The sequence below is a fragment of the Antechinus flavipes genome, chromosome 2 (genome assembly GCF_016432865.1).
Source record: "Antechinus flavipes isolate AdamAnt ecotype Samford, QLD, Australia chromosome 2, AdamAnt_v2, whole genome shotgun sequence".
Taxonomy (NCBI): domain Eukaryota; kingdom Metazoa; phylum Chordata; class Mammalia; order Dasyuromorphia; family Dasyuridae; genus Antechinus; species Antechinus flavipes.
In genome coordinates, this window is record NC_067399.1 from 449,016,064 (window position 1) to 449,038,606 (window position 22,543).

The 22,543-nt window shown below is 35.0% G+C and overlaps 1 protein-coding gene across 2 annotated transcripts in view; it reads left to right on the forward strand.

The window, feature by feature from the left end:
• CTNNBL1 (catenin beta like 1) overlaps positions 1-22,543 on the forward strand; it is a 218,907-nt gene that overhangs the window by 102,383 nt on the left and 93,981 nt on the right. For both annotated transcript variants that reach the window (XM_051979353.1, XM_051979354.1), the window contains exons 8-10: positions 10,590-10,662; positions 10,941-10,999; positions 12,068-12,216. In XM_051979353.1, the coding sequence (XP_051835313.1) occupies positions 10,590-10,662; positions 10,941-10,999; positions 12,068-12,216 (281 nt within the window). The remainder of the gene's footprint in view (positions 1-10,589; positions 10,663-10,940; positions 11,000-12,067; positions 12,217-22,543) is intronic.

Genomic DNA, 22,543 nt, shown 5'->3' on the forward strand with positions numbered 1-22,543 from the left:
TTTATTGTTCCATATGAATTTTGTTGTTATTTTTTCTAGATCAATAAAATATTTTCTTGGAAGTCTGATTGGTATAGCACTAAATAAATAGATTAGTTTAGGGAGTATTGTCATCTTTATTATGTTCGCTCGGCAATACATTGACTGTTACTATGAAATATTTTTAATATTAATTTTTTCTTGCAAAAATAGATAATTTTTTTTTTTAAAGATATAAAAATCTATATCATCTGCCATTAAATGGGCACTTGAAAAGGAAAAGGAATTAAAAACATGGAACATTAGTGAATTGAGAATTATCTGGGTATTAATGTATATGTGACATAGTGATTGTAAATTATATATTCTTAGCTTCCTGATACTGCAAATTGGGATTTTACAAAGTAAAAGTCCTCTGTTTTCTATTTCTGACAAATTGCCTCCATGGTTTGAGAATTGATATTAGGTGTTTAAGTAAGCTAAGTTATGGTCATTTCTGACTGTCAAATAGGTAGTGATAAAAACTCTCTGTTAGATTGTTTTAGCCTATCAGGAAAAAGGTGATTCTTTTCTACCTCCCATTAAAAATTATTATTATTTTTTATTATTTTTTTTTTTTTTTACTATTTTCCTTGTTTCTTATTTTCACCTACCAGCTAGGATATCATCTTGAGAAATAATGTGTGGGAGATAGGGATCATGATTTATCAACCTCATCCATAATTATTCCCTCCTCAGATTCAAGTTTCATTTTTCTTATCTATGATATCATTTCCCTACTGTTTTGGAGTTGAAGAACCTTATTATTGTTAGATTTCATGACAGTCAGGAGAGGGGTGATCCCCTGAAAACCTAGAGATAAGAGACCATCAGGGAAGAGAGAGTTGAGCAGTGTCAGAGGCTGAAGAGAGATCAAGAAGAATGAGGATTGAGAGAAAATCATTTATTTGACAAATAGATCAGTAATAATTTTGGAGAGAGTAATAATTTGAAGTGAATTTGGGGGGAATGATAAGGTTGGAAGCCAAGTTATATAAGAGGTAAAGAAGAGAGTGAGAAGAGGAAAAGTGAGTTTCTATTGTACATGGTCTTTTCAAGGAATTAGCTACAAAGAGCAGAAGAGATATAATATTAATACTTAGCAAGAATGGAAAGATGAAGTGGTATTTTTTCCAGGATGGGGAAGATGTAGACAAGTTTCTAGGCATAGAAAATGATCCATATGAGAGGGAAAGAGTAAAAATAACTGAAAGGGAGATAAATATATTGTTATGGGCTAGAACTGTGTACTCGAAACAAGGATTCTTAGAAGGTGCTAACTCAGTGAAATTGATAAGACAATGGCTATCTAGTTTAGCATGGTGATTAATAGTTCTCTAGTTCAGTACATGTACTTAATACTTAATATAGTTCCACAAAATTCATACCTAGGATAATGTAATTATAATAGAGCATGTAAGCTGGGACAAACTCAGGCAGATTCATTTCATCTTCATCAGCCTCGTGGTAGCTGGCTTGTCCTCCTGCTCCCACTAAGTCCAAGGCCTGTCTGAAGGGCTTCAAGAAAGCTAACTGGGCCCCAGGCAAGGAGGTAATAAAGACTTTAGACTTTGGACTTTAACATCTGGCTATTTTCGTGGTGATTATTCAGCTGAAATGAAGGCTTCCCCAGAGACCTCCAGAAAACCAACAAGAACATTATAATAGATGAGGAAACTATGTTGGAAGAGGTGGGATGGAATGGGATCAATGGAATGAGATCACTTGAATAAATAGAGGAGTTAGCTTTGGTAAGGTTGGGATTCAGTAGAGGGAGATGGTCACATGCAATGGAGATACATTAGAACTTTTCCTAATATTAGATTAAAGTAAGGATTCCTGTTCTCTCCACAATTGTTTGATATAGTTCTGGAAATGCTATCACTAGACATAAAATAAGAAAAAGAAATAAAAATAGAAAAAGAAGAGCTGAAACTAGATCTTTTTATTGATGTTATGATGGTTTACTTAGAAAATCTTAGGTTATTAGCAAAGGTGTTAATTGAGAAAATAGTTTAAATAGTTTCTTTTTCTTCCTCCCCCTCGACCCCCCGGGCAATTGGGGTTAAGTGACTTGTCCAGGGTCACACAGCTAGGCAGTGTTAAGTATTTGAGGCCAGATTTGAACTCAGGTCCTCCTAATTTCAGGGCTGGTGCTCTATCCACTGTGCCATTTAACTGCCCCAAGTTTTTTATTTTTCAAAACATATGCATGGATAATTCTTCAACATTAACTCTTGGAAAATCTTATGTTCCAATTCCTCTCCCCTTTTCCCTCCACCTTCCCCTAGATGGCAAGTAGTCCAATATATGTTAAACATAGTAGAAATATATGTTAAGTCCAAAATATGCATACATATTTATACAATTATCTTGCCGCACAAGAAAAATCAAGTCAAAAAGGGAAAAAATAAGAAAGAAAATAAAATTCAAGCAAACAACAACAAAAAGAGTGAAAATGCTATGTTGTGATCCATACTCAGTTCCCATAGTCCTCGCTTTGGGTGTAGATGGCATTCTTCATCACAAGATTATTAGAACTGGTCTGAAGTATCTCATTGATGAAGAGAGCCACATCTGTCAGAATTGATCATCATATAATCTTGTTGCCATATACAATGATCTCCTGGTTCTGTTCATTTCACTTAGTATCAGTTCATGTAATTCTCTCCAGGACTCTCTGAAATCATCCTGGAGAAAATAGTTTCACAAAGTTTCATTTATAAAAATAAGTCCTCAGAAATCAGTACATATTTATGATAACAAAACCAAGAGGCTGTAATAGAACATGAAATCCCATTCCATATAACTGAAATGTACAAAATATCTCTGGATTCACATATCTAGGAAAGTACAGAAAATACTTATATGTATATATTTGCAAAGTACTCTTTAAAGAAATAAAGAACAACTTAAATAGCTGGGAGAGTATTCAGTGTTCAATGCTAGGTCATGTCAATATAATAAAAATGACAATAATATCAGTTAATTTATATTTCAGTGCTGTAGCAATCAGATTATCTAAAAAGATACTTTACAGAACTTGGTAAAATAATATCAAAATTCATTTGAAAAAAATAAAAGTTCTAAAATATCTGAGAAAATAATGAAAAGAGGACAAAGAGGGAAAACACTTTGAGATCTCAAACTGTTTTATAAAGCAGAACTCATTGAAACTATCTGGTATTGGGTTAAAAAATAGAGAGATAGATTAGTGGGACAGACTACATAAAATCAAAAGAACATTATATACAGTAACATCAATAATGTTTTAAGAACAGCTTTGAGGAAAACAGAACAGAAATCTAGTAGAAATTAGGCCATTCAGTGACTTCAATATTAACAATAGAAGAACCAATCTCATTATTTGATGCAAAAATTTTATTCTAGTATTACTTTTAAATAAAATTTTTGATTTCTTTGATTTAAGAATTTAAAAAAAAACAACTTGTGTCAGTTTGACACAGTTTTGACTCTCAAGGTAAAGCATTCTTTGGCTTCAATCCTTCTAATGTGTAGAGATTATATCTTAAAAATAATTAGAAGAGAATTAATTATTTACCTCTTATAGCTATGTATAAGAAATGTATTCTTAGTCAAACAAGGGGTAGCAGCAATTAAGAGAGATAAGAGATAACTTTGCATGAAACTTGAAAAGCTTTCATAGAAACAAATTTAATGAACCTAGGATAAAAAGGGAAATGATGGAATAAGGGAAAAAAATCTTTGTATCTAAATGCTCTGATAAGAGTTTATTATCCCAAGATATGTAAACAATTAGGTACTTGGTATTGAAGACATCTTGGTGTGATTTTAAACTTTAATAGTTTATATATAGCAAGTCAGCAAGTAAACTGTTACCACCATATGAAAGAATGCTCCAAAGTAATAAGAGAAAGACAAGTTAGAATCTTGCACCTCATAACCTTCAATTTGCCTAAGATGACAAAAGATAAGATGTCATTGTTGGAGGAATTGTGGGAAATAGGCACACCAGTGTATTGTTGGTAGAACTATGAATCAGTACAACTCTTTTGGAAAGCAATTTGGAATTTGGCTAGTGACTGAAATGTCTTTACTCTTTGGCCCGGAGATTTCTTTACTACATATATTCCCCAAGGAGGTCATTGACAAGAAGGAAGTCCCCATATGCACCAAAGTATTTATAGCAGTACTTTTTGTGATGATAAAGATTTGGAAGCAAAATAGATACCCATTAGTTTGGGAATGATGACTAAATAAATTATGGTACAATTTGAACATTTCTCTGCTGTAAGAAATGACAAATGAAACATGCAGAGAAGAGTGGAAAGATCTAGCTGAACTGATACAGAGTGAAGTAAAGTCAAGATAATAAACAATGACTATAAGAACAAGAAACAAAAAATCAAAAGTGAATGTTTAGAATTATAAAGTATGATTCAGAAAAACAGATATGAAAAGGAAGGGGTGATCCCTGAGTATTGTATACTGAATATATTTTCAGATTTTTTTTTTTTTTGATGTATTGATCAATTACACTTTTCTTTAAAAATTAGGTTTGTTATATAGGATGGCTCTTTGGTATGAAAAGGATGCAAAACACTGGGGAAAATTATGATGATATAAAAAAAGAGATATTAATAAAAAATTATTTAAAAAAATAAACCCCCCCCCAAAACCTTGTGGCATCAATGGTGAAATCACTGAAGAAATCCCAGAGTGTCATCAAATAATAGCTAAGAATCTTAACGTAAAATATTTCACAATTTGTCTTCCAACTTTACCACAGACAACACTGTTCAAGGTAATCAGGTATTATTCTTAATTCCAGTGACTCTTTAATCATTTTTGACTTTTCTACGGTTTTCAATACTGTTGAGCACCCTCAGATATCCAATCCCCTTGTCTTCTCTGATGACATTCTCTACTCATTCACTTGCCTATCTTAATATTCCTTTTTGTTCTCCTTTTCTAAATTAAAGTCCATTTCCTGACCTAGAATAGATGTCTTACCAGGCTGTCTTGGGTCTCTTCTCCTTTTCTACATTCTTTCTTTGAGAATTCACTTACTTCCATAGGGTCAGTTATAAATTCTAGCAGAAGTCTACACATCTCATTATTCCTCTTAATTGAAGTTCTGCATCTCCAAATGTCTGTTAGACATTTCCACCACAATCTTTTCCTAATGCATCCACTACTACATGTCTAAAACAGTATTGATCATCTTCCCCACAAATTCATTTTTTCTATATTTCTTTTGATGTATTACTGTCTTCAAAGTAACTGAGAATCTAAATCTATTAGATGGTTCTCTTTTCTTTACCTTTCATACATAATCAGTTGCTGAGTTTTTTAGGTTCTAGCTCCATATCTCTCATCCAACTCTTTTTAATTATCATCTTTTTTTTTTTTCTGATTGTCATTATCTTTCCTTGAAAGTAGCTTTCTAATTGGTTTTCCTGCTTCCAGTCTATTAGAAAAGTGCCAAGATAATTTTCCCAAGGTTTAGTGACCATGCCACTTTTCTTCTCAGAAATCATTGATATCTCCATGTTGCTTGTAAAGCGAATTCAGACTCTCCAGACTCTTTCCGGGACTTTTTATACTCTCTTCTCTTTTGTGCATTTGGGCCAAAAGGCCTGGAATATAATCCTTATACGTCTTTCAGAATATTTTTTTTAAGGCTCAGTTTTAAATACTACCTCTTTGGATAGTCTTCCCTTATTCCACTTTGCACCTTGCCTTTCTCCCTCCCCCAAAAGGATTCTCCCTTTCAAGATTCGCTAGAGTGCTTGTCTATCTATGTATTTGTATTTGTTCAGAGTTATGTATAGCTTTGAACACATCTCTTCAAGTTAGCCTTCATTCTGTGATATCAAACTGCCTGTTAATTATGGAGATAGCCCTTGTTTTCAAGAAGTTTTAGAGAACTAGTTGGGGAAGTTAAATGTGTATACATAATTTTAATCTGGATAGAATAGAGTTAAGAGCTACAAAGAATTATAGAATTTATAGGAGGGTGAGATAATTTCTGGCTTGGAGAATAAGGGAAGACTCCTTGATGGGTGGAGAATTTGATTTGAACCCCAAAATAGGAGTGATACTTGAATTGGCAGACATACTAGGGAGAGTATTCCAGGAATAAGCAACAAATAGTGAGCCAGAATAGTGAGCCTTAAGAGGCTAAGAATTCATGACCTGGTATGTGTTCAGGAAATTGAAGTGGTTCAGTTTTTTCTAAGTTTCAATTTTTGTTAGAAATCAGGTTTTTCTTGAAGGCATATCTCAAGTTGAAGTTGGCTTTTTGAAAATTTCCTAGTGCAAAATTATAGCTTCACTTAGGGATATAACTTGTAGTCAGTCTACATCAGCCTTGAATTTTATAGCTCTCTTAAGTTAAGCTGGGTCACTCCTGCTCAGTCTACTGAAAACTCATTGGGGTACACTTGTGTTTGATATGGAAAGTATGTCAAAAATACTGAAGAGAATCAAGGTGTGAAATTTTTTGTTGGCTAAGGTGCAAGCATGGAACATTTCTCCTTACTACAAAACCATTGATTGTATTTTGAGTTTAAACAATATTAAGCTTATAGAGTACCTGTTCTGGAGTCAGAAAAACCTGAGTTCAGTGTGGTCCTAAAAGATTTGCTAGCTATGGGATCCCAGGCAAGTCACTTATTCTTTGTTTGCCTCAGTTTGCTCATGTGTTAAATGAGCTGGAGAAGGAAAAACACTCTCATCTTTGCTTAGGAAACCCAAATGGGCCTATGAAAAGCTGGACATGACTGAAAAGTGACTAAACGAGCTTGTAGAACTAACCCTCAGATGATCACTTCCCTCATTGTTTTAAGTTATAGAAATTAGTTTTCCTTTTGCAAATTGGAAAGAAGGCTCAAAATTACTTCAGATTAGCTTCCATATCCCATCCTGGTGATGGCCCCATGTAAAGGATTACAGATCTGTTCACCTTATCAAGGATTTGATTTGTTTTTTTTTTTTTTTTTTTTTTTAAATAGTGAACTGTTTAGTTCTTGGTAGGATAACAGTATAGATGGAAGTTATTTCAAAATAGATGAGTCTTTGCAGTAAACATGTCCTTATTTAAACGTTCTAGGTGAACATATATGCTTCAGGGTAGGAATTGTGGGTAGCAATTTGGCTTTTGAAATATTAACACATTTTAGCATATTTCATGCTGTTTCTTTTTAAATAGGAAGATTATAGTTTTGGAGGTGATAGGTTTATGTTTTCAAATCAAATTCTAAGCATTAAAATATTTCCCCCCCAAAATAAATCATTTTGTCTTTTATAAAGATTTTCAGTGAAACTAATCAAATTAATCAGAACTGATTCATTTTCTTCCTTTCTCTGTCTTGACATGCTAGCCCCCCTGCCCTGTATTACTTTCATCATCTGCTGTTTTCTGCTGCTCTTTTCATCACAAAACTGTGCTTATTGGGTCTAGTACTAATGTAAATCACATATTCTCAACTGGGTCCTCACTACAGCAAGGCAATCTTTTTACATTTTGTATACTTTCCTATTTGATTCACTATCCCTCTTACCCTCTTACCACTTTTTTCAGACCTTTTTTTCTTTTTTTCAATTTCACTAACTTCTGTTTGCCTTTTGTTACTATGTCCTTCACCCTATTTCACGTGAAGAAGTTACCCTTCTCCTTGCCAAGACAATCCTTTCTACCTATCATCACATTTCATTCCATCTTTTCCAACAGACTGCCGTTTCTATCATCTATTCTCTCTCACTTATCTTCAATCACTCATGATTTACTGGCTACTTTCATTTTATTTACCATATCTTCCCCATTCTCAAAAATACCTCACTTCATCCATCTATCCCTGTTAGTTATATAGTCTTATATCTCTTCTCTCTTTTGTGATCAAATTCTTTGAGAAGGCTGTCTACAATAGGTATTTCCATTCTCCTCAGTGTGGCTTTTAAAGTAATAAGTTTACCAAAATTGTTCTTTCTGGTGTTCATAAGTTGCAAAATTGCTGTGGCCTTAATCCTTTTCCTTTTTGATGTGCAGCTTTTGCTCTCCCTCTACTCTTTGCTACTCTTGTTTTCCTAGGTCACATTATCACTTTTGGTTTTTCTCTTGTCTGGCCACTACTTTTCTGTTTCCCTTGCTGTAGTCATGCTCATTAAACTAGCTATTTCCCAGTGCTGTATACTGGGTTCTCTATACGGTTTATTTAATGATCTCATCAATTCCTATGATTTCACTTATCACCAGATTATTTCTCGAACCTACTTGTTTAGTCTTAGCTGTCTACTGGGCATTTCAAATTGGATGTCCTATAGATTTCTAAAATCAACATGTCTAGTGGTTCTCTTCAACATTGAGATGATTCAAACCAGTTCTACTTGTTCAGTGATGAAGAGAGCCATCTATACCCAGAGAGAGGACTTTGGGAACAGAGGGTGGAACACAACATAGCATTCTCATACACTCTGTTGTTATTTGCTTGCATTTTTTTCCTTCAGTTTTTCCTTTTTCTTCCTTCTTGATCTGATTTTTCTTGCGCAACCAGATAACTGTATAAATATGTACACACATATTATATCTAACATGTATTTCAACATATTTAATATGTATTGGACTACCTGCCAGATAGGGGAGGGCATAGGGGGAAGAAGGGGAAAATTTGCAACAAAAGGTTATGCAAAGGTCAATGTTGGAAAAATTACCCATGTATATGTTCTTTAAATAAAAAGCTTTAATATGAAAAAATCAACGTCTAAAACATAACTTATCTTTTCTTGTTACACCTCCCTTCTTTTTAAGTTTTGCTTAATGTAGAAGATATGACTATCTTCTTAGTCACTAATCCAGACTTTTTAAGCCCTTTTAGGCTTGGTTCCAACTTATTATTAAGTTTCAGTCTTTCTACATTTAAGGTAAACTGATCTTCTCTTTGTTCTTCACATTTGGCATTCTATCTTTCATTGTAGTTAGCTTTCAATTTACCCCTCAAACCCATCGTAACCAGTGTTTTTTCTGACACTCCCCCAACCTCCCTCATTATCTTCTATTTATTTTGTATTTTTTACTAAAGTTTTTTTTTCATTAACAGCAATCTAGTTTTTCTCCATTCTACCTCTCTACCACATTTTAAAAAAATGATAAATTTATTTCTTGATTTGCTACAAAAAATATGTCTCATTCTGCATCACCTCTCTTGAGCCTATCACCTCTCTTCAGGAGATGAATAGCACATTTCATCATTGGTCCTCTGAAATCTGGTATCATTGAGTTAATTATACTTTGTATATCTTTCAAAGTTATTTGTTTTTATTGTTGTTATAAAAATTATTTTCCTTGTTCTGCCTACTTCATTCTTTATCAGTTTATAAATCTTTATAATTGTTCATTTTTATGAACATTTTATGATATTTATAATAGAGTATAAATAATTTTTTGATTCTGCTTAGATCATTCTATATCAGTTCATGCAAGTCTTTCCAGTTTCTTTGAAATCATCTTTTTTATTTGTTACAACAAAATAGTGTTCATCACATTGATACACCACAATTTGTTTGCTTATTTTTATTCTGTATATATTCATTTTATGTATATTATATATCTACATGGTTTTTATCCTAGTAAAATGTAAACTCTTTTAGTGGAGGGATAGTTTGATTTTTTTTTGTCCTTTGTAAACCTGGGTTCTAGTATAGGATCTCCCACATAATGAATGTTAAATTCTTGTTGAGTAATTGGCTAATCAGATTATTGTTTTGGTTCACTCTTTGTCTAGTGTTCCTGCTTTAAGAATTAATACTTTTCTGATTGCCCTAAAGGATTGGTATTAAGTTATGAGATAAAGACTATAGATAGATCTAATTTTTATATGCCCAATAGAATGAATTAACGAATAAAAAATACTTTTCATTGCTTACACAATATCGCATGTATGTTGTATATTGATACAGGCATTTCTCTACTATAATGCTGTTCTAATTTATTGTCCTCTGGGAGTGACCTTGTATGTCTCTTTTCCAAGGGCTCTAGCTTAGTTAAATGCAGAGAAACTTATCCTGAGAAAGTTGACTAGTGGGGGATTTTTTTTTTTTTTTTGGCCTTTGAAATTCATCATAATCACTTGTTAAGGTATAGAAGAGGGAACACCTATATACTATTGAAAGTGCTGAGCTTTTTAAGCACTCAAGTCATATGGACATTAGTAATCTTAAAGAGCTCCAGGTTGCCCAGAAAGAATTCATGTATGAGCCATGCTCTTCACTTCCTTTACTGACTAGTAGTACTGATTACTACTCTTCATTCTGGCCTTTGAGGTGCCATGCTTCCTCCCTCCCAATCCCTAACTTGTACCTCATGGCCACCAAAACCCTGTTCTGGAATACTAGTTTCTTCATCTTTCTTTAAGTTATCATCTAGCATGGATGCATAGTAAAAAGTAACACAGCAGTGGCCAGTTCTTCAGCCCTTAAAATATCTTTTCCTTTTCTTATTCCATGAATTGATTTCAGCAGTTGTGGAAAAACTCATTCTGTTGCCTTGATATCCCAGTTATGATTTTCTCATTTCTCATGTTTCCCAACAGGCAAAAATGCCTTTTGATGCCAACAAGCTCTACTGTAGTGAGGTGCTCGCCATTCTACTCCAGGATAATGATGGTAAGGTGTCATCCCACTTCCGTCCCTCCCTTCCCCCAACTCTCCACCCCCTCACATATTGATATTCTGTTAGGTTAGGAGGAAGGCTTGTTTCCGATCATGACTATGTTCACCTGTCTTTGGTGTCCCCTTTGCTTTTTCCCTTGCTCTCTCTGCAGCTTTGTACCCTGTCAGTCTGTATTGATTTTGTTTGCTGATGTATTGGTGTTAGACGGCTGTAAAATCTGACAGTTAGCTTCATTTTTTTTCTCCCATTATTTTTTTTCCCCCCTTTTTAGACAACAGAGAATTGCTTGGGGAACTGGATGGAATCGATGTGCTTCTTCAGCAGTTATCTGTGAGTAATTCTCATGCTTCCTGCCTGCCATTAAGATACACAGCCTCGTTTAAATGGGAGGTGGGGCTGGAAATAGTGGCAGGAGATTTATGACATGTGATATAAGCAGGTTTGGAGAAATGTTGGCAGTTTGGAGGTTGTTTGCCACAATCCTATTGGAGGGATATGGTTTGCTTCTACCTTTGAGCCATTTGCTCTGTAAGCTATAATTGCTTTCCTGTATTTTGTTTTGATTACATTGTACTGGCAGCTTATGAACAACAACAACAAAAAAGAGATGTGTCTCAATTCTTAAAAGATTTGGCTAAAATACCACAGTATCTTTATTTACTGTGGATCTGATTTTCATATTTCCAACCCTTCTTCCTTACCAAGGTAGATTCCATTGATGCAAGGTACTTAAAAGTTCTTTTTTGATGAAAGACGAGTGAGTTGGGGTATAGAGAAAGCATGGTATTTGGAGAATGGTGTATATTGGTGAGTGCCACCTGTAAACAGTTAGGCAAGAAAGAGAAGACAGCTAAAACATTGGTACTCTGACAACCTCAGAACTAGTAGTTCCCAAATATTGGCAACATTTCTTCTGGCAAGTCTCATCTGAGCTACTTTGAAAACAGAACTGAAAAAGATCTTTTGAATGAAATATTGTGGTTATTGGGTAGTTGCTGGGTTTCTCTTGGGAGTTTGCATACAGCTCCATTTTTGGTACTGGCACCATAAGTGACTTGGCGTCGTTCTGGGAAGAGAACTCTAAATATCCATAAATTTCACAGTTTTGGAAGGTGCTTAGTCATATTCCTTTCAGATTAGATTTATCTATAGTAGATCATGTAGATGTTCACACATTATTGAATAGTTTCCCTCCTAGTTATTTCTAACCTATGGAAAAATGAAATGTGAATCAGTTTTTCTCTTAAATGGAAATTAGTTAATAGCAGGTGGTAGATTCAGATGATCAAGTTGTGGAGCCTGCATGTGAGACTAACTTTAAAGAAGCTTTTGTGGTTATTTACTTTTAAGAAATTTTCTTTACAAGCATGACGTTTCTATTGCTATTTGGAATTGCAGGTATTTAAACGGCACAATCCTGGTACAGCAGAAGAGCAGGAAATGATGGAGAACTTATTTGATTCACTGTGTTCCTGTTTAATGCTTAGTTCTAATCGTGAGCGTTTCTTGAAGGGAGAAGGTCTCCAGCTGATGAATCTCATGCTCAGGTAAGTTGGGATGATCTTCTGGCTTGCATCTTTCCCAACTGTTTCCTTCACTGTTCTATCAATGTAAACACCAAAGCAATGTGACTAAGAGCTTTTTGTTCCATGAGCTTCTTGACCTTGTAAGATGTTAAAATATATCTCCCTCTTTTCTTCCTTCCTCCTCTTCTCTTCCACCCCCTGTGGTTGAACTTCTTTTTATAGCTTGTGAGAGGCAAAGTGATTTTGAACTATCACCCATCATTTCTTCTTATTCTTGTTAAACTTCTATTAGCTTTGGTGATACTTGGTATTTTTCTTTTTTTGATACAGTAATTTTTGGAAATTCCAGTAATTAATTGATCTGCTTCTTTACAGTTAGACCACATTTTTCTTATAGTGTTCTTACATATGTTTGTATTTTTTGCCACTAAAAACATATTATGCCAGGCAGCTAGATATTTCACAGTAGATAGAATATTCGCCCTGGAATCAAGAAGACTTGAATTCAAATCCAGCCTCAGACACTTACTAGTTCTTTAAAATGGGGTTAATAATAGCACCTACCTCCCAGAGCTGTTGTGAGAATCAAATGAAATACTATTTGTAAAGTGCTTTGTAAACCTTAAGGCACCACACAAATGCTAGCTGCTTCTACTATCACTACCATACCACCATCACTACTATTACTATTATTACCTAACTATATTTTACAAGATTACATGACTTCAGAGTTGAAAGGGGCCACATTGATCATCTGCTTCAGGACTATATCTAATCAGGAATTCCCTATAGAAAAGTCATTGACAGTGTTCTCCTACTTTCATTTGATCACTTTTACTGCCACCGGTCTTATAATTCCAGTGATTCATAGAATCTATGGATAGGTATTAGAGTTCATTTTTTCCAGACATCTTATTTTCCAGATGAAAAAACTGAGGAGAAAGAGGAGAAGCTACTTACCCAATATCAAACAGTTGAGTAAGAGACACTGCCAACACTGGATTAAATAGAATGGGAAGGAATAGAGAGGTTGTGATTTATGCTTCTTGGAAGGATCCCCCACATTGATGAAGTAATATCAAGAGTTAGACTTCCAGTGTTTGGTCGATTCTTTTTCTAATAATATTCTCTTAATGCCTCTGGATTGTTGATCCCTGTTAGCACTCTAATTGACTTCGTTTAGGTGAAATGACCTACAAAATAAATTAAAAAGATGCTTTCTTTTTTTTGGGCCTTCTAATTTTAAAACTTTATTCTTTGGGGACCTTTCCATATTGTCTGTAATGTGCTAAGGTGCCACTGACTTCCAACTGTTGTGTGCAAATATGAAATGATGCATTTCTGTAGCATATGGCTTTGTAATGTGTATCAGTGGGAAGCTGACTAAATAACAGAAATAGAGATTATTTGAACAGGAGTGTTGAAATTCCTTAAAGATAATTATAAAGCAAAGCTCCAAATCAAAAGGATGAAGGACTCCACTTCTCAAAGATCTTTGAACTTTTTAAATGCTAAAATTGGTGCTGTGTTTGTCTGGAAACCCTAATTAGCTGAATTGTCTGCCTCAGCATTTCTTTTTTCTTCTTTTTGGGTCTTGGGTTGTTTTTCTTCTACAGCATCTGAAATGGAAGTTTGAATTGGTAAGGATTTAAAAAATAACTATACCATGCCTAAGAGAGCATCACTAAATTGTTTTTAGAGAACTTTAAGCAGAATCCAGCTGCCTAATTTTAAAGATTAGGAAACTGAGGCCCAAAGAGGTAAACTGCTAGTAAATGGCAGATCAGGTTCCTGAGTCCAAATTGTCCTTAAATGTAGGGCATTTTCCACTATGCCCCACTGCTTATCACATATTTTAGAACATCTTCTAGGATAGTATATATATTATATATATATATATTTTTTTTAATTTAATGATTACTTTATAATGACAACATTATTCCTTGCACTCGTTTCTTTTCCGATTTTTTTCCCCCTCCCTCCCTCCACCCCCTCCCCTAGATGGCAAGCAGTCCTTTATATGTTGGATATGTTGCAGTATATCCTAGATACAATATATGTTTGCAGAACCAAACAGTTCTCTTGTTGCATAGGGAGAATTGGATTCAGAAGGTATAAATAACCCGGTAAGAAAAACTAAAATGCAGATAGTTCACATTTGTTTCCCAGTGTTCGTTCTTTGGGTGTAGCTGCTTATGTCCGTCATTTATCAATTGAAACTTAGTTAGGTCTCTTTGTCAAAGAAATCCACTTCCATCAAAATATGTCCTCGTACAATATCGTTGTCGAAGTGTATAATGATCTCCTGGTTCTGCTCATTTCACTTAGCATCAGTTCATGTAAGTCTCGCCAGTCCTCTCTGTATTCATCCTGCTGGTCATTTCTTATAGAACAATAATATTCCATAACATTCATATACCACAATTTACCCAGCCATTCTCCAATTGATGGGCATCCATTCATTTTCCAGTTTCTAGCCACTACAAATAGGGCTGCTGATAGTATATATTATAAAGGAAGAAGTTATTGAAATGGGTCCTGGTATCCAGAAATTGTTTTGCCTCCACATTTGTAAATTCAAGCTGCTTCTATGTCTATAACAAGTGGCTTAGAGCAAAGAACATTGCCTTTCTGTTAGTGTAACTTATTACAGTAATAACTTGTTTAGGATTCAATTACCGTATATTTTGAGCTAGTGAAGCAGTTGATAAGAATGCTGGACTAAAATCGGGAAGACCCGAGTTCAAGGTAGGACTCAGATACTTCCTAGTCATGTGATCCTTAAGTCAAGTTACTTAACTTCTCAGTTTTTTTCAACTTTAAGATGGGAATTATAAAAGTATCTACCTTTCAGGGTTAGTAATGAGGATTAAATGAGAATCAAACTAGATAATATTTGTAAAATACTTAGTATAATATTGGCACAGAGACATTGCTCACTTTTCCTCTCTCTCCAATCCTTTGCCTTTCCACTCTCCTATAGTTGATTATTTCTAAATGTGACTCTAGGGAACTTTTCTTTGTCATTTTTTTCCCCTGCCTAGTAAAACAAAAACAAACAACCAATCTCTTTTTTCTGACCCTCAAGGCATGATTGTTTCAGTGAAAGAAAGCTGAATATTTTGTTATGGAAATGATCAGTATCAGCTTCCAAAAAGAGATGGAAATGCATCACCTTCTTTTTCACTGGAGAGGTGGGAAGACCCTGGATATGCAGTACAGCATGTGCTGTCAGATGTGATTGTTGTAGGGCTGATTCGTCTGACCTGTTTTTCTTTCTCACAAGGGAAAGCTCATCACAGAAGTGGAGTGGGCAATTGGTGTACTTAGAAATGACAATGATGTAAAACCAAAAGTCAGTAAAACTTTTTTACAAGAAAAAGATCTTGGAAGACTACAATTTAACATGGTATAAAATTGTGAAATTATTCTGGCTTATCTGTTTTAATTACTTTAAAAATTTTGATGTTACTCCCTGAGGCATTTTCAAGAAAGGTACATTTAAAAATAAAAATTTTTTTAAAAAGGAAAGAAAAAAAGAAATGTCATAGGACATGTGATCACATTTAGATCTGGAAAGATCTGTAAGGGCCCAAGCCATATCTTCATGGAGCTTGAAATTTAATTGAGGAATAATATAGAATACCATTAATACATACATGATAAGTACATTAGAGAGGTGTGGATTTTAGTTTTAGCACCTAATGAATCAATTCTCACACTGTTATAGGATCAAATTACTTGCAAATAACACCTTTTGTGCTAATTGTATTGTAAGTTTAAAGTATTATATTCGGGAAAACAATTTAGAAACAAAAGTTGGAAAGGGATCTTGGTCATTATCCAAATCAATTTCCTCTTTTATACACAGAAAATTATGGCCAAGTGAATTTGGGGCCACTTTACAGAATAAGGCAAACTGAATATTTTCTTGAATCATTATGAAAAATGCTGAAGAATAACCTATGATTTAATTGGTAGTGGGTGGTATAATGTTGGTGCACTTGCAGATTGGACAGTGAGGTTATTTCCAGGGTCAGTATGGTAAGATAGAAAGTATGCTGAATTTGAAGTCAGGTCCAAAGACATGTTGAGTATAGACTAGGGGCAAGTCATAGATATTATGAACAGTTATTCACCTGTAAAAACATTATCTGCATCAATCTCATGAGGTTATTATAAAGATCAAGCACGAAAATAACATATATAGTAGTGCTTTACAACTTACAAAATGTTATACAGATATTATTTGTTAAAGTGCTGCCAAGGACAGGGTTTTGTGAGGAATCTTGTGTTCCTAATATAATAATGTCTTAGATATATTTTACTCTTTGGAGTTGCCAGTTTAAAAAAGATTTTGGAGTTTAAAAACATAGATTTATTTGTTCAGCCCAGTCTTTTTAATGTATAGCATGTGCTCAGTTTTGTGCTAGGTACTTTGGGGTTAGGGATAGGGTATGGCAGGCAGAATATGAAAATATCTTCCAAAAATAATGGGTCATCTCTAAATCAGTGCAGTTCTAGATCCCTTATACCTCAGTAAATATTCTATAGATGTTATGGCTGAAAAAAGAAATGAATTTGGTGGCCAATGACTATTCTTCTATAAATCAGCCTTTCTGCACTTAGGCAGGCTAGTCTTGTAGCCATCTTCAATGCTGTCATTGAAGACTGGATTCTTGAAGACTATCCAAGTAAAAGCAAAGTTCCCCAGCCTTCTCTATGTCTCTTCCCAACAATTTTTCATTTGTTGAAGTTGAATCTTTTAATGCCAAGTTCAAATACTTCTTCTCTATGGAGTCTTCCCTTCTTCTTTCCTCTCACCTCAGTTAATAAGATCTTCCCAAGTCAGTCCTTACCTAGTTTTCTGTATTAAAGTTGTATAATTCATTTAACATGGATTGTCATGTATTTTATTTATATATTTATGTATGTTGTTATATTCTTCTACCAGACTTTAGCTCCCTGAGGGTAATGACTGTATTTTATTTAAACTTTGTAAATTCTTAAAACTGCATTCTTATATTCAACAGCATTTAGCAAATGTTGAATTGAAGTTCTGGCAAGTCCTCCTAAGCTGGAAAGACATCAAGTATAGGTACAATGTAGCCTGAAGATCTATCTCTTTTGGATTTCAGAATTCTGTTTAATGTCAATTTCATTGTCGTTCAGCCTAGGCCTCTTTAATTTAATAAGTACTTACGGGGCAGCTCGGTGGCTCAGTGAATAGAGCACCAGCCCCAAAGTCAGGAGGACTGTAGTTCAAATCTGGCCGCTGACACTTAACACGTCTTAGCTGTGTGACCTTGGGCAAGTCACTTAACTTCAACTGTCTCAGCCAAAAAAAAAAAAAAAAACTTAGAAAAATAAAAACAAGCATTTATTAACTACTTACTGTATGCAAGGCACTTTCCCAAGATATACCTCCAGATCCTACTTTCTGGAGCAGGAGGTGGGTAGGGGGGCAAGGGAGGTTGGGCAAATAAAGCACTTTTGAGAATTTTGAAGGCAGGGCCTGGGGTGGGGCAGAAGAAGGGAAAGAGAGTATAGAAAGGAAAGAATAATGATAATAATAATAGCCAACATTTATATAGGCCTGTGTACTGGCACTAAGTGTTTTTTTTTACAAAGCTGTCATTTGATCCTCATAACAATCTCGGGAGGTAGCTTGTGATGACCATATTTAGCACCCAGAGTATATTAAAATCAGCCGGAGTCAGGATAAGGGAAAATGCTTGATCATTTTTCTTTGCAGAGGTGAAGGGGGAATGATGATATGAAGTGAGAGCAGTGGCGACAGGAATCCAGCCAGCAGTGCCTCTGGCTCTCACACTCCACCCACCAAATCATCTCTATGTCATCTCCTATACAACACATCAAACTTGCACAGAGAGTGGGCGGGGCCATTCTTTCTCCTAGCATATATTAATAGAGTATTGTCCAATTGCTAATTAGCCTCAAGAGCTCGGGACCTCAGTAAAACAACTCAAGAGCTTCAGCCCATTATAATAGCTGATGTTATTATCCCAATTTTACAGATGAAGAAACTGAAGCAAATAAGTTAAGCCACTTACCCAAGGTCAGATAGCTAGAAGGTATCTGAGGTTGCATTTGAACTTGGATCTTCCTGATTTCAGGCACTGAGATCCATACACTGTAACACCTAGCTGCCTGAGTAGTCTAAATTGTCTAGAATATAGAATTTTTGAAGAGAAGCAGGATGAATAAGTAGGTGGGCTAGTGGGCAGAACACAGAAGGACATGAATGCCAACTGATTGGATGTTTTCAGAGAGGGAAGTGTCAAAGATGACCAAGGTTTCAATCGCAAATGACTGACAAGATGACAGTGCCTTCAAAAGAGATTTGTTGGAGGGGCAGTTTTGGGGAAGAGGGGTCGAGGAAGATGCTTATTTCAAATTTGGATATATTGAGTGTGAAGTTTCAGCACATTTTGGTGAAGATATTCTGTAGTCAGTTGACCTAGATTTAGAAGGAAGTTGAAAGTGAAGGTGTGATCATTGAAACCATGGGAGCAGGTGAGATTATGTGTAGAAAGAAGAAACTAATAAGAGCAAGGACAGAACTATAGAGGCATCCATATTTAAGGGGTGGAAGGATATTCTACTTTGTAGTTTAAATATTTATTTCCTATAACTTTTATGCACATACATTTTGAGGGTTTAGGATATTATTTTTCTTTCAGCAATCTTTTTTTATGTGTTGTTGATGCCATTTTCTCCTGCCTTATAGGACTGTTATTTCTATATCACCATCTTTGAATCTACTTTCTTCCCTAGGTGCTATTTTAGTTGTCAGACTGCTTATTTTCATTCATCTGTTAGAGTATCTGGATTTCAGAATCCTTGACAGGATCAATACTAAGAAAGCTAGCTTTTTGTTTTGTTTTGTTTTTAAAGACAGAAGGAGAGATGAAGAGATCTAGGAAAAGCACAAAGGTCTGCTGAGGTGATATTTTAAAATGATGTTAGTGCAGCCAAAAAAAAAAAAAATCGTGGAGGGGTACTAGAGAATAGGAACCATTGAAAAGAGTTCTTGTATAAGGAATCCAGAAAGGCAAGAAGGAGGAGGGAGGACTGATGGAAGGGTAGCAATACCCAAGGCCTTAGAAGTCTATTTGGGGGACTCTAGAAATAATTTTAAGAGATAGGGGAGAGTAAACAACTGAGAGGAGGATAGGAAATATCCCCTTGGGACCTGGGTATCTTTAGATGTTGCAGTCTATATAGAAATGAAATGAGAATCTTATGTACTGTATTGATTCAGATATACATATATATTTTCACAAATCTGATTTGTACAAAACCTTTGACCTCTAATTGTTTTCTGGTTGGTTTTCATTTGCACAGGTTCTAATGTTCCCAAAGTACAGTGTTTTGTTTATAGGCAATGTTTAATAAATGCAGTCAGTCATTCATTTAAGAAACAGGGTGAGTGTATAATTTACAGTTTGTCTGCACTCTTGATAGTATTTAATTGTCAGTAAGGCACTGAGACCTCTTTTTCCTACATGGTTGGGGGCTATTCTAGATAAATGCCTACCCCACCCCTTCACATATTCACACACTCAGGCAGTTTTCTTTCTCCTTCCCTGCTTCCCTCCCTTCTTCACTCTTTCTCTTCTCTTCAAAGGTGTACATAGCAATATTTTTTATACAACAATTTTCTATGCCTCCATTAATAGCATTTCCAGGTGAAAATAGTAGTCCTCCAAAGCTTTAACAACAAAATACAAGTTCGGGCTGGTTCTACTAAGCTAGAATGGTTTTAAGTATAGATGCCTATCTTCCCATAGATAAGTGGTCAAAAAATATGAACCGTTTTAAAAAGAATTTCAAATTATTAACAATCATATGAAAGAATATAATGGGTGACTAAAAATAAAAGAAATATAAATCACAACAGTCTTTAGGTTTCACCTCACAATTGCAAATTGGCAAAGATAACAAAAAATAGGATGCCGATATTGAAGTAGTTATAGGTAAATAACTGTTGCATTAATGCTGGAATTGTAAATCAGTATAACCATTTTGGAAAGCAACCTGGAAACTATGCAGATAAAGTGACCAAAATGTTTTTGTCTTTTGATTCCAGAAATTCTGTTATTAGGTTTATGGGGGAGATCCACAAGTTGCACATATTTTCAGACTTTTTTGATGTGTTGTTGCGTTTTTTCCCCTGACTTTAAAAATATTTGTTATATAAGATGGCACTCTGATATGGAGAGGGAGAACGATGCTGGGAAAATCATGGTACTGTAAAAACAAAAACCATCAATAAAAACTTATTTTTTCAAAAAGTACCAGTTCACTTATGTGTCATCAGAAGATGGACAACCTAGCTCATTTCAGAGTGTCACCACCAATGGCTGGCTACCACATACCTATTTTTATGTATAGTAACTCATTAAGCTAACTTTATAAAGAGTAAGGGGATTGAGATCTGTGAAGTGGGTGAGTAACAAGATAATTGCTCTTTTTTGAAACGCTGAAGCAATTTTTGTGCAGCTAACTTTTTCATTGTCTACTTACATTATTAATTTTGCTTCTGAGAAATCTAATTTTGAGGATATTCAGGAAGGCCTATATTTGGACCAATACTGTGACTGATACTATATAAGTTATGCTCTTTCATGTAGTAAAGTTTCACATTTATTGTTCTCTATCTTGGGAGATATAAGAATTAGAACAAGAAAAAATAGGCTAGAAGAATCAGGTTCGATAAAAATCTAGGAATGCTTTCACACAGTGGGGGTACTGATTAGTACTTTTGCAGGTGGGAGATTTGCATGTGGGGAAATTATGATTGTACTACTTTTAAAAGCTCCCCCAAACTTTAGTGCTAGTTTCCTTGACTCAAGAAAACCCAAAACACATTAATTGATTAAAAAAAAAAAAAAAGGAAAATAGCCTGTGCTCATTGCCACTGAATGAAACCGGAATGCAGCTAGATACTTTTTTTTTTTCCTTATGAAGAATTTATTCAGTGCTTTCTTTGTGCCAGACACTATATAAAGAGCTTTACAAATATCTCATTTGTATATTACAACAAATCTGCAGAGTAGGTGCTATTATTTTCCTATTTTATAATTTTAGTAACCTGAGGCATAAAGTAGGTAAGTGACTTGTCCAGGGTCTCACAGCAAGTAAGTGTCTGAGACTGGATTTGAATTCAGCTCTTCCTGATACTGAGTCCAACATGTTGGTTGCAGATCTCAAAGTTCTTTAAGATAGTTGCCACATAAAAAAAGCTCAGAAATGTTAGATTTAATTAAAGCGTATTCCCCCAAATCACTCAATTCTTATAAACGTAAAACTTTTTTTTTTTTTGGAAAAAAAAAATTTGTCCTTGGAACAAAATAGATATAAGGTTTTGTTGTTGTTGTTGTTGTTGTTTTAAAGGAACAAAGAAAGGGAAAACCAGAAGAATTACATTGTCAGGTTCCTTGAAAATGTTGACATGAGGCTTATTACTTTTGCTGTAAAACCCTGTTCCAGTTAGAGAGAGAAGAGACGACTCTGTTCCCAAGGGATGTGTACAGAGGCATCTTTGGGTTGTGTAGCAGAAATGCAGTGAACCTGTCTCAGTTATTAACTGAAAGCAGAAAAGGGGGAGAAAAGGGCTCAGGCTCAATACTTCCAGTCCAAGGATGACAGGGGTTTGGTTTTGTTGTTATTCTGAAGTGATGGTACTGTTTTTTGTTAACATGCAAAAAACCCTTTCTGATAGAGGAAAAATGAATAATGTGGTTATGTTATGAATCTTTCCCATTGTTTAGAATTGTGATTTTGTTGGAGCAAATAAGTTAGTGTTGAGAAGTTTAGCAGCCTGAGTTGTGTGGTTTTTGTTTGATTTTTTTTCTATGGGATCCTATTTAGGGCGAACTACAAGCCAAGTTGCTGTATTGAATTTTTTTTGGGCATGTTTTTCTTTAAAAAAAAAATCAGGGGCCTCTTCTTTTCTAACCTCCCTCCACCCCCAAGATTCAGGTGCACAAGGAAAATAGCAATCCAAACCTCTTTGAAGTGAGTCATCCTTCCTGATGAGCTGTCTACAGATCTGTGCTCCAAGCTGTGCACACAGGTCTGTTTGTTGTTCCATCAACAACAAATGTTGCCTTTCTTCTCCCCTACTCCCCACCCCCTTTCCAAGTTGAGTAGCTCTTTTCTCTCCTGGATGGATGGTAATAGTTTGCACCTGTTAGCTAGAAATCGGGGAAAACACTTCACAAACACAAAATAATCCTTCCAACAGCCCTTGAGGCTGGCTTAGCCATTTCACAAATGAGAAACTGTGATGGCTGTGAGGCAAAGTTACTGAATCAAGATT